Source organism: Phyllobates terribilis, unplaced genomic scaffold (genome assembly GCF_046119375.1).
Source record: "Phyllobates terribilis strain yellow unplaced genomic scaffold, ASM4611937v1 Scaffold_11__3_contigs__length_659146591, whole genome shotgun sequence".
Taxonomy (NCBI): domain Eukaryota; kingdom Metazoa; phylum Chordata; class Amphibia; order Anura; family Dendrobatidae; genus Phyllobates; species Phyllobates terribilis.
In genome coordinates, this window is record NW_027362771.1 from 419,543,642 (window position 1) to 419,557,186 (window position 13,545).

The window sequence follows — 13,545 nt, forward strand, 5'->3', positions numbered from 1 at the left end:
GGTATACAAGGTGTTATAGGAGTTCTACTGTATTTTAGCCATAGGATAACCATCCATTTAAATAAACAAAGATTTTTATAGGGTTATGATGTTAGATAAACATGTTCCATCTTGAAATGATGATATCTTCCGTGCCAGAAGTGCTAAAAGTAACTTTTGAAGATAAATTTAATAAAAACACAGTGGATTATGGCTCGTGACCACTGTTTTACCTTCTAAGCATCCCTTTGAGACTTTAAATTAATCATAATCCAACATTTTCGTCGATTTTCTATTGATTTGGTTAAAAATGTCTTTGTAAAGCGACTGCTCTTCTTTCTCCCGTCCAATTTCATGATGTCTTCAGGCATCACAGAGCTGAATGGTCTTTTCTCTAAATCCCTTAAAACTTCTTAAATTGGCTACAAAAGGCAAGTGCCTGGTATTTAAATTCAGTGATATATTTTATTGCTTATTAATGAAAGTTTCCATCTTTCTCCTTTGCTCAATTTCCTTAGCTCTTAGAGGACTGTTTGCATTAACACCTTTAACTTTTTTTTTTGTTAAAGAGCATTGCCGCTTCCAACACAAATTGATTTATAGGCAGAAATCGATAGAGAGGACTCATTACCGGCTGCAATATTATGTTCCATTCTAAAACCAAGCCAGAAAAATCACCACACGTAGTTTGCCTTGTTAATCCACTAAATAGGTAATGAACTGGACTGCGTGCTGCAGGCGGATTGATGAACCGGATCTAACTTGGCTTGCCCATGTTGAGAATTGCAGAGCCAACCAGGTCATTGTAGAGCAAGCCATGGAAATTTTGTTAAGAGTAGATTTAAATGGTTCGTAAAGAGAATTTTCTTTTCTGTAGATTGTTTACTTTCTTCCTTACTGAAAGACTAGTCATATTGTAGACTGCAGACACAAATAGGAGTTTCTACCGGCCTTACTGTTTTTTTACTAACATTCCTGTAATGATACAGTCGTGTATTTTTGTGACACTATATATTGGCTCTAAGCCTTTTTTTTTTACATTTTTTTTACAATTTTTTTTTCACGATTCACTCTTGTTCCACCTAAAAGTGCATGAATAGGAAGATTCTACTGTGCTCTATATAAAACATTGGTTGTTTTTCTTTCATTATCCTACGAAGAACCAAGTCCATATTTTTTTATTCACTTTTCAACATGTCTGCTGAAAATAGAAAGCCAATAAGCAAGGGATGAGAAGAAATACATGACAAATATTTTTCCTACTATTACAGACTTCTCCTCGTATTCCAGCGGTTAACCTCTTGTCATGATATTCAACCAGAACATCCAAAAATAGTGACGTCTTAAGCCGAATGGAACCCTTTACAAGGCAATATAAAATAGGATGTATTTTAAAAATATCAGTTTTAGGAATTTTAAAGTACTTAGTGTCAGCCACACTGTATGATTTCCATAGCACACTTCTCATTAAAGATTAACTGCTCTATGGTCTCCAGATTGGTCATTATATGGTGGCAGCGAAAAATCAGACTGACTTCAATGATAATTACATGAAGCCAGTTCAGTAATTCAGAGGCAGCAGTAAACTGTTCTGTAGAATTATCCTAAGATCTGCTGAAGATAATTTTCTCCCTATAACAGCATAGCATGTTCAGTGACAACTGTGTATGACAGCCAGAAAAAAAAAAAAAAATATTTACTTGTACCACATTGTACTTATTTTACTTTCCATGCGTGAGGCTATTAGGGTTAGTCCCCATGACCCATTATTCTGATCAGATTTTGATCAGATTTTGATCAGAGTGGCATTGATTTTGTTGGACGTGAAGTGGAAAAATAAACTTTCTCCACCCCCTCCATTCAGCCAGCCTGTGAAAATCAGACTGCACTTTAATATCATTCGAGAGCTGGCCAATTTTTTCAAGGACTCATAGACTTGTATTGCTGATTTTGATCCAATAAATCAGATCAAAACCACGGATAGTATTTGTCCAAGATAATTGATTGTGTGCACGAGCCCTCGGGGTGTTTACGGTGATTTCGTCATAGCTTGAAGCTAAAAGTCAAAGTTATGGTGTTGGAGACGATATATGACTGCAGGTTGTAAGATTCCAGAATTGTGATCGTTATTCATTATATACCTATCATAATAAAAACCCACATACCATTAGCTCCTGATGGAATGGAGTCTTAAAAGTTGATTGGAAAACCCAACTATTCCAGCTGTAGATGAATAGGTTGTATTGGTCCTGATCTTGTGGATTTTGTTCCTGGCTGTGTAGAGTAATTGTTTTTATTCTATCCACCAATGTGTGTCAAGCTACTATTCATTAAATGGATAGAAACAGTAGTCAGTCTAGGGGTAATCTACATATAGAAACACCTAAATACATTTTCATTGAGAAACATATCAGCTATTTTTATAACTGTAGCTAAAACACTGAGCTGTCCTGGCCCGCGCTCAGCATGGTTGCCTTTTTGAAGATGAGATGTTTCATGAGTGTTGGTTACTGGTCTGCGGGGTGCACAGTACGTCAGGCATGCAACTTTTAGATGGATTGCATTTCATATTCTCTCTTGGTAAAAAGTACAAAAAAACTTTTTCTTTTTTTTAGAGAAGCCATGCAGAGAGAGGAACCATAACACAATTTTTAGTTGTTAAAATTGTCAATATGAAATTCTAAGCTGAATGGTTAATGACATTTTAACAATCGGTAGCTGTCTGGCTCATACAGCGTAACATTGTTTTTAAAAGAGCTGTGAATTAAAAAGGACCATTTGGGTTGCTTTATACCCTTCAAGGGTCAGAATTTTCCTCTTAAGCATTTCAGTAATATGCCCTACAGTACTAGACAAACATTCATACTGATACATTTTACCTTTTATTGCAGAGCCATCATCTTTCTAAGTGAAAACCAAAGTCATAAAATAGCAAAAACAAAAAATTCTTCTCAGTCATTGAGGTGTACAGGCAGTGCTTTAATATGTTTAAACAGCTAAATATCATCAGAGCTGACTATATGGGATCATACTGCATTTGGTGGACACCAATATGGTCATTCCTCAATCACAAAAATGCTGGTTTCCACAACATAAGCTTTGTATTTAGAGGCGTAGCTAGGGGTTCAGCACAGGGGAGGCAAAACACATCTGAAACCATGTTTACAACTATGGTGGTGCACTGTAATGATTGGTGTAATGAAGCCTCAACAGATGACCATGCGGTTACTAAAATAAATGTCTACAAAAACCAACACCGATATTACTGCTATATGGTGACCATATAATGGTAGATACCAGTCCAACAGAGCATTTTAAGAGATTACAATACAGATATATATAATATCTTACAGGTAACATTCTTTCTGATGTAGTCATTCACTTTTCCCAACATTTCCATCAAGCCCAGACCTCGAGGAAAATTTCTTCCAGCCATGACTCATCTGTAAAGTTTACAAGAAAGACATACATTTGACTTCTCAAATTTTCAGCACCGTTACCATCTATTTCCAACCTGAACAAAGTCCTCATCCTGCTGTCACGCTAAAACTGATCTTTCTGCTGCTGTATTTGTCCCTGTAACTGGACCTGCCATGTGGCACAAAAAACAGAGCTCCTCTTATTGCCTCACATAGTAATAATGCCCAATACAGTGCCCCTAACAAAGTAAAATGCCTTGTTTGTGCCCTCTAGATGGTAAAATTGCCCCCTACAAAATATTAATGTCCTGTACAAGTACCCTAGAAAACAGTGCACACATTTTGTCACCTAGAAAGGTCACTGCACATGTCTTGACATTACGACATCACAACTTTAAGACACACAGTAACCCCTGAGGCCTATACATGGCCAGAAGTCTTGGACGTGGCAGATGCTTCGGCCTATATTGAAGGTGCCGGAAATGCGGCACATAATAGCAGAAAGTGACCGGATGGCTGCTAGGATGGCAGCCGGAAAGGCAAGCAATGAATTGAGAAGAGATGAGCAGATCGCTTTACGCAACCTCGGTCCATGGTCAAGGTCAGTGCTCTCTGGCCATGGACAGGCGTTGCGTAAATTTCCTTAACTTCCAGGTTCTCTGGCGCCATGTTTGATTCGCCGGCCTAATGTGAATTTCAACAGCACGGTTAATCATAAGCCTGGGATCCTAGAGGGTAAGGAAATTTGCGCAGCTTCTGTTCATGGCCAGAGAGCCCTGCCGTGTACTGTGGTCCAGTGTTGTTCAAAGTGATCCGCTCATCTCTAGAGGTGAGTATTATTTTTATTTTCTCCATAATTATGAGTTGTATGTAAGTTGGGTGTTCATAACTTTCGGGAATGCCAGTACACACACTCCTCAACTCCTTGAAATTACAGCATAAAGAATGAAAATGTATGGAATTATGGAAATCAAAGGATTGATAGATGTTAATGATAAGCAAATATTGATTTATTCAGTATAGAGTATGGCATTGTTGGGACACCTGGCATTGCTGGAACACTTAGGAGAAATCGCTGTACCACTGATTCTATGACCTGATTCTATGAGCTGTTAGTGTATCTAGAAAGAAGATAAAGGAGTCTGTTTACCATAAATGATGCAGACTCAACCATGATAATGAGAGTAGGACTGGTGTGATGTTCCCTCATGAGTAGTGTTGAGCGAATTTGTTCGGCATTTCAAATTCGGGTTCGTGTTTGGGGTTCTGGTTTGTTCGCGTCAAAAAATCGGCTCCGCCCACGTACATCCCTAATTTGCCACGCTGATGTTATCTGCATGACAGCGTGGCAAATCAGGGATGCTCATGGGCGGAGCTGATTTTTTTGCGCGAACAAGCCGGAACCCCGAACACGCACCCGAATTTGAAATGACGAACAAATTCGGTCAACACTACTCATGACACCCTCTTCATGGCGTTGCCCACATAATCTCAAGACCAATCTCCAGTTATCATTGTGTCTGATGAACAGGCCTAAATTCCAGCCTGCATTACTGTCTTTCTCTGCACCATTATAACTTTTGAGAGTGGTGGCGTGATCTCAGTGGAAAAACTAATCCTGGACATCAGGCTCATAGTCCAGTGTCGCCTTCTGTTAGATTTGTGTTCACACTGTTTGATGCCTTAGTTTTGGTATGTGACACCCTATTCCGCTGACTGTATAGCACAGAATGGATCAATCGTGGAACCAGTGGTACGACCATTCATCCAAAGTGTCACAGGAGCCGTTTTTCAATGGAACAATTCCAAGCCGCATGTTACTCTGTTACTATTAGCAGCCAGCATGATCTAAACATACTACCACTTCCTGCAGGATCTCCTGACACTTCTCCCATTATGCATATCTGGGATGTCATTGTTCAGCAATTGCAAAATGAGCTGCCATCAACGAATCCTGATTTGTGTGCACAAGTGCATTCAGTGTGGCAGAACACTCCTCAAACAGACCCATGCTTTTTGGGGCATCTCTCCTCCTATATGCATAGGGTGGGCCACAGAGTCAGGCCCGAGACCTTGTTTGGTTTGTACAAGATGATACCTCATTCTTTCAAATTATAACATGTGGTTTTAAATCCCAAATACTTGAATAGCATTTTGGTGAACTGATGACTACTGTATATAATGCCAATGCTCCCTATTTTATACTGTTTTTAGCAGTTACTGATGAACTCTAAGAAGTTCTTATTACATTTTCCAGCAACCGCTAGCTCTTCTACAGAACAACATATTATTATAATAGGACTTAATTCATGCAATATAAATACATATATACAGAGTTTTTCAAGCCGGCCCTGGGTAGTCCAGTATAAACCATATAGTTGACGTTCATCAGACAGATCATGCCATTGCTAACAGATAGCTTTTCCTTAAACGTGTCAAGTGTGATGTGTCCTTCGCTTAAACCTAACTCGCCTATCCAGAAGCTTATTGTAAATTGCTTTGCAAGCTGTTGCTGAAAACACAGAAGGTTGTGGGGTTAAACGTCAGCTGATTCAACTGGGAAGAATCGGAGCACATATAATTTCTACACCGGACAAAATACGAAAATAAAAGCAGCATGCCAATAAAAACACATTGTGATGCTTCAAATACCACTTGGATTAGTGCACAGATTGGCAAGGGAAGTGTGTTTCCCTTCAAACCTTCGTTTTATGTTTTTTTTAAGCTTTTAAGGAAATCTTTGAAAAATGCATGTGTCTCTGTGAAAATATGTGTACGAGGAATGGACCTTTCACTTTTTGACAAATAATATAACCGATCTTTGTTGGACTAGTTAACTTAATTAGGCTTAAACGCCTATTTGAGAATATGCTTGCATTGCGTGTCTAATTTTTTTTTACCAATTGGACTGCTCATTCAGATATTAAATGAAGCATTTTATAGTTATGTGCACTGGCTGGGTCATACCAAGGCTCTGGGTATAAAAGTGCAATATATATTAGTATGCACAATACTAGTATCATGTAATGTGGTAGAAGGACATTGGCCCCCTCCTGTACCATGGTCCAGCATCTTACTCTCTATTATAGCTTCAGCGTGACCTTATGTCTATTTTTTAATATACACTTGTATCTCAACATACTATATACATTCAGTGGTTATTTTTTATGGCCATGTTCACACATTCAGTATTTGGTCAGTATTTTCCATCAGTATTTGTAAGCCAAAATCAGGAGTAGATGAAAAATACAGAAGTGGTGACGTGTTTCTATTATACTTTTCCTCTGATTGTTCTTCTCCTGGTTTTGTCTTACAAATACTGATAGAAAATACTGACCAAATACTGAACGTGTGAACGTGGCCTTAGACTGATGCAGAGCTAAAGTGAAGCTTTAAAGAATCTTTTACCTATTAGAAAATTGTTATAAACAAATCTAAAATATCCATAAGGATACGTTCCTGCAATGAATTTTTGTAGAGTTTTTTAGGCTGCATTTGTTTTGAAAAAATGCAAGTAACCTAATTTACTTAAAAAGTACAGAAATTGTGCCGAAAATCTACAACATCAAAAACTCATAGTGGAAAACGTAACCTATAAGAATAAGATTCAAGTAACGGGGAACAAAGTCCTCCAAGACTGTCTCTCTAATGACAAACTCAGAATACCAGGACATCCCATGGGGTGGAGTACACTACTCATTCCTGCTTATTTGATGTAGTCAGAGAGGGAAAAGGATAGTGTACTTACCTTTCTTGTTTTCGGTGGGTATCTAGTGAGATAAGCACACCTGGATCTAGAACTTATCTCACTAAACATAAAAATGTCATACATAGTAAAGGGGTTTTAGGACTTATTTAAAATTTGGATCTAGGCTGCGTTCCCATGATCAACTTTTAGTGCGTTTTTGATGTTGCAGAATTTCTATAAATCCCATCCACTTTGCTGGAACTGTAAGACGGCTGCTTTTTTAACGCAACAAAAATACGCAGCCACAAAAATGCACCAAAAGCTCATAATGGGAACGTAGCCTAAAAGGGTGGGAGTAATTGCAATTTCCTACCCCGGGCCCAAATGTAATTTCCTATCTTTGGCTCAATTTTGAGTAAGTTGGAAAATCTCTTTAAAATTGTAATAAGTAGCCCCCTTCCGAATGTACAATTTTTCATTTTTGCACTTTCTTTCTTCCCCTTCTTACAAGAGCAATAACTTTTTTTTCTGTTGATGTAGCAATGTGAGGGCTTGTATTTTGCAGGATGACTTGTACTTTCGAAGGACATCATCTATTTTCACATATGGTGTACCAGAAACCAGGAAAAAAATTCCAAGTTCTGTGAATTGCAAAAAAGCACCATTCCGCAATAGTCTTTTTGAATTTTGCTTTCATAGCATTCAGTATATGGTAAAAATTACCAGGCAATATGATTTTCCAGGTCAGTACAAATACGGTGATATCAGCCATACATAGGTTTTTTATTATTTATCTGTCAGTGAGCTCGTTCTGACAGTCGAACAGGACAGTTTGTAATCTTTAATCTGTTTTTTTTCTGAGCAAAGAGACCGTAAAAGCCAAATGCTGCAAAATTCATAATGAAACCCATTTGCAAAAATGATTTTTTTGCCCAAAATACATATATTTAAGTTAAAAAAAAGTCCCCAAAGGTGGCCAACCCCTTTTAATGGAAACAACAGCTCTAATATTTACTGATTTATGGGCATTTATAAAAAGTCTCACCTAAAGGGAACCTGACGTGGCGAGAATAGAAATAATATACTCTGTTGGACAGGAAAGAACATCATTCCCAAAAACTGGACGAAAAAAACAGCATGGCTCTTAGACTAGATTATTGCAATGCTGTTATAGGTTGAACTTTTTTTTTTTTACAGATGAAACATATTAAAAATGCAAAAAGAAAGCAGCCAATAAATGTATTCCAAAATCATGGCAAGTCACAGCAAATGTTTGTTTTTTCCATGTGATACTTGGCCACATGGGACACATAGTTACCCAGCCTTAGGAACATTGGGCAACTGGCTGCTTAGATTTGGCCATATATAAGCAAACAGAAGACTGATGAAAACCGTTTCTTTTTCTTGCGCTATAATTTGCATAGAATTAATGAAATCCGTTTGTACTGTAATTTAAAATATGTATCATAAGCAAAATCACCACTTATTGCTCCGTTATGAAGAAAGCGTCTGCTCAATGTCATAGCATGCTATTTAGCCGAAACCATGAATTTCATAAAATACTTGTGAACAATAAATCATTAATTTTGTACGGTTGGAGCCGGTCTGGTTCTCGTCAGCTGGTGAGTGCCTTTCTGTGATTTCCTAGTCCTCTCACGAGATGGCTGGCTCTGTGCTGAACGCTAGCGGCAGCTCTGGGCATTGGGAGGAAGACCCTGCTGCCTAAATAAACATCAACTGCCACAATTAGGAATAATTAGACCACTTAATAATTTCCAACTAAGTACAAATACACATACACTCTGTCCGTGCTTTTTTAGGTTATAAAGCTCTCATCAACTTAATTTTCCTCTAATTACAGGAAAAAATGAACTGAAGTACAAAGGTAAAATTGAAGTAGAGCATTAAAGCAGGTGAAGAAGATCTCATATGTGGTATAGGAATATATGGATATAGTTATACACAGTGTATATACACTGCTCAAAAAAATAAAGGGAACACTCAAATAACACATCCTAGATCTGATTGAATGAAATATTCTCATTGAATACTTTGTTCTGTACAAAGTTGAATGTGCTGACTACAAAATCACACAAAAATCATCAATGGAAATCAAATTTATTAAGCAATGGAGGCCTGTATTTGGAGTCACCCCCAAAATTAAAGTGGAAAAACACACTACAAGCTGATCCAACTTTGATGTAATGTCCTTAAAACAAGTCAAAATGAGGCTCAGTATTGTCTGTGGCCTCCACGTGCCTGTATGACCTCCCTACAATGCCTGAGCATGCTCCTGATGAGGTTGCGGATGGTCTCCTGTGGGTTCTCCTCCCAGACCTGGACTAAAGCGTCCGCCAACTCCTGGACAGTCTGTGGTGCAACGTGACGTTGGTGGATGGAGCGAGACAGGATGTCCCAGATGTGCTCAATCGGATTCAGGTCTGGGGAACGGGCCAGTCCATAGCTTCAATGCCTTCATCTTGGCTGGAGTGTGTCAGCAGTTCCTGCAAGATGAAGGCATTGAAGCTATGGACTGGCCTGCCCGATCCCCAGACCTGAATCCGATTAAGCACATCTGGGACATCATGTCTTGCTCCATCCACCAACGTCACGTTGCACCACAGACTGTCCAGGAGTTGGCGGATGCTTTAGTCCAGGTCTGGGAGGAGATCCCACAGGAGACCATCCGTAACCTTGTAGAACGAGCAAAAAAGCTTGTAAAAGAACTTCAACATGACGTTTCAAGGATGGAGCGAGACTGCCATCTACTGGCCAGAGACAGTCAAGCGGAACCAAAATATACAAAGGAAGTTGCAGGGAGGGCAGATTCAGAGGCTGGACCCGATCAGGTGACTTCCAGGAAGGAGTTCAGAGAGATAAGAGGCCAGCGCGCCAAACCTGAGGGGTCTTTGGTGCCAAGCAGCAGAGAGGAGCAGACGTGCTCCCTGCGTCCTGAGAAACCCCGCGTGACAGGCCAAATCCAGAGGCCTGAGAGGTGCTCCAGCCGGGCACCGGTAAAAGAGCTCCGGATCCCTCACAGTTGTGACTCGAGTGCTGTGCCTGCTGAGGATACTAGGAACCTGATCACGGTGCTGAGTGAGTTTGCGGAACCCGACGTCGGCCGCCGACAGACGAGGCCTGGACCCCCCTATCCAAGGCTCGAGAGACTGCCCCCAACAGCCAAGCAGAGAGGAGCTGCATACGTGAGCAGGGCCGTCACTTCCACTGCTCACCCACGGTACCGGGGACAATTGGGTTTAAGTACTCAGGTTGGGAGGGGGACGGTTGGGGCTAAAGTAGCACAACATGATTTAATTGAATTCATCCGGAAAGAGACTCACGGCCTAGTGGGAATAACCGGTGACCCCGGCTAGGGCCAAATTCACGGTTAAAGAACTTGTGTGGTGCTTCTCATGCTTGAGGGCATCACCTTACTTTAAGAGACTGCGCCTTATTTTAAGAGACTGCGCCTTACTTTGAGAAATTTCGTATTTTTCTGATATTTCAAACCACTGTTCATTACCCTTGTTGCTAATCCCTTGTTTCAGTATACCTGTTGTATAAAACTGTGTACAAACATCTCTGACTGTTCTCGCCTTATGTCTCTGTGCGTTGCATTCTGGTACCTGCATTACAACCTCATCAGGAGCATGCCCAGGCGTTGTAGGGAGGTCATACAGGCACGTGGAGGCCACGCACAATACTGAGACTCATTTTGACTGGTTTTAAGGACATTACCGTACATCAAAGTTGGATCAGCCTGTAGTGTGTTTTTCCACTTTAATTTTGGGGGTGACTCCAAATCCAGGCCTCCATTGGTTAATAAATTTGATTTCCATTGATGATTTTTGTGTGATTTTGTTGTCAGCACATTCAACTTTGTACAGAACAAAGTATTCAATGAAAATATTTCATTCACTCAGATCTAGGATGTGTTATTTGAGTGTTCCCTTTATTTTTTTGAGCAGTGTATATTTATAAATACACACACACAATTACTCAAGTGTATGAGATTGCACATGCAAGGTACAAAAAAGTGTAACCATTAAAAGCACCACATATTTTTTGACAGGACAGAAATTGCAGCAGGTTGCCCCATTTTTTCCAGAGTTTTGGCATTTCTTTCGAGTTGCTCAAGTGTTTTCAGTCTAAACTGATGCTAAATAAAATGTCCATTCATATTCTGCATCTCTTATTAATGATTATATTACTTTTGTTTTTTATTACAGACTTCCAGAATTACTCGTTCTGACAATGATAAAGACAATGGCTGGGATGCCTGGGGAAGCTGGAGTGACTGTTCACGGACCTGCGGTGGTGGCGCATCCTACTCTTTACGAAGATGCTTGAATGGCCGGTTAGTAAGAAGTTCTATGTATCAGGGGACCAAACATGCTTTTCTCCAATTTTTTTTTTCACTTTGTCTGAAAACTATGACAAGGTGACCTGAGCTGGAAAAGCCAAGGTTTGCGGCAGCAAATGAATGCACCTGAATTCTAATTTTATATACTTTTGCGTAACAGCTGATCTGATGTTGTATTATCAGCAATTTGATTAATGGAGGAAATTGTGAAATGGTTGAACTAGATAATATGTACAGCCTTATAAAAACAGAAATTAATCTTCTTTTAGCAGATTCATTTCAATGAATTGGCAGCTTAGTAGGGGAATGTCAAGCTTTTTTCTTTATGTCTGTCCTTTCTCATCCCCATGATTGATAAAAGGCATAAAACAACCAGAGAGACTTTAATCATGAATGCAAACACCATGGGCCCTTTATGTTGGGACATTACCATTTATTCATTCTTTCTAAACATTTATTACCTACATTAACTCTAGAGTGTAGGTAATTGAATAAGTAACATCATGGATTATGCTCCTAAGGGCGCATTCAGACGTTCGTACAAATCGGTCCAAGATCGGACCGCAATGCACGGACTGGCCACCAGGGCGGCCGAGCGTGACAGCTTTATCTGTTTCAATCAGTCTGCGATCCTCAGGTCGGGAAACCCGTGGCCAGTTCGTGCACTTTGGTCCAATCTTGGACCAATTTGAACAAACGTCTGTATGCCCCCTAGACTGTCATAAGCTGTCTCTGACACTTTCCACTAATGTAGATACCTAAATAAAAAAAATACATTATCACAGATGCCTGAATACCAACAACCCTTAAAACGCAGAATTAAAACTGAAAATTGCTTATATGAATCAATATTGCTGCAAAGAGGTGCAGAACCTTGCAGAAACTCTGCAGAAATTTCTGCAAGCAATTCCTGATCGTGTGCACATAGCCCTATAGTCACTATAAAATCACAACACTGGAGCAACTCTTCCCCTGTACCATTTGTAACCTGTGTTATTACTACTGGAAATGGATGAAAACTTTGCTAACCAGGTGACACAATTCCTCTTCTCAATAGTGTTTGTCTCTACACAGTGCTATCCATTTGTACTGATTGGACAGTGTCAGAGTATATAGAAATGCCGCAATCACATTATGAAGAGAGAACAAAAGAACGGTACAACACAGAGCTATAGAAAGGCAATCCAAAATTATTATTTCATAGAAAATTATTAATTACCAAAACAGACATGTAGGAAGAGTTGACACGTTCTTTTTGTGTACAACTTGATCAGTAGGTATCCAATTGTCAGAACCCTGACTGATTTACAATGAAGAGCCTGCTGCTCAAGATGTGGCTCCTTCATAGTTTCTTATTCCTACACAGGGCATTTCAGATTGTATGGCTCCCCCAGTTGCTGTTGTGTCATGTGATGGTTCACCTGATAATGGTGGTCACATGACACATCACATGATGAATACATAGTTGCTCAGGGGAGGTGGTACAGATGACACCTCAGACTAATAAAAACTAGATATGTGTGAATATATTCAAGTGGAATTTAATTTTACTCATATATTTCAAAAATCCACATTCGCAAAAATGGCCACTGGCTGCCATTCTGCTGAACTGGAAAGAGCAATGAAAAAGATTAGAAAAAATAAAGATAACACTTATACTCACCTTACCGCTCAGCTCTCCGGCCAGTCCGCTCCTCACCATCCCACCGTCCGGTCTTTGTCGCATCACTCCTGTGGTTTCTTCAAGGCAGGATAGGGCTTCTGGCTCTGATGTCACCCAGGACAGTTTTGAGCCAGCGCATGCAACATCACGGCACACATCATGACATCGTGACCTTACACAATCTTGCACAGAATCTTTCCAAGCCTCATCAAAGCCAGAAGTCTTGGCCTCATGTGGAAAGGCCTGTTGATTCAGCACTCATGGCGATGATAAGAAAATGCAAGGAGGACCAGGCGGGTGATGGTGAGGAGCAAGGGGGATGGAGAGGTGAACAGTAAGGTGAGCATAAGTATTTTTTTTATGACATCTTACATTTACTATGCTCTGGGACCTGAAAAGACCCCAGAGTTTAATAAAGGACATTCAATTGCCA

The 13,545-nt window shown here is 39.9% G+C and overlaps 1 protein-coding gene across 1 annotated transcript in view; it reads left to right on the top strand.

Annotated features, from left to right (window-relative positions):
- Nucleotides 1-13,545, top strand: part of ADAMTSL3 (ADAMTS like 3) — a 676,817-nt gene that overhangs the window by 367,113 nt on the left and 296,159 nt on the right. The window contains exon 4 of the mRNA XM_073653131.1: nt 11,316-11,443. Coding sequence (XP_073509232.1) covers nt 11,316-11,443 — 128 coding nt within the window. The remainder of the gene's footprint in view (nt 1-11,315; nt 11,444-13,545) is intronic.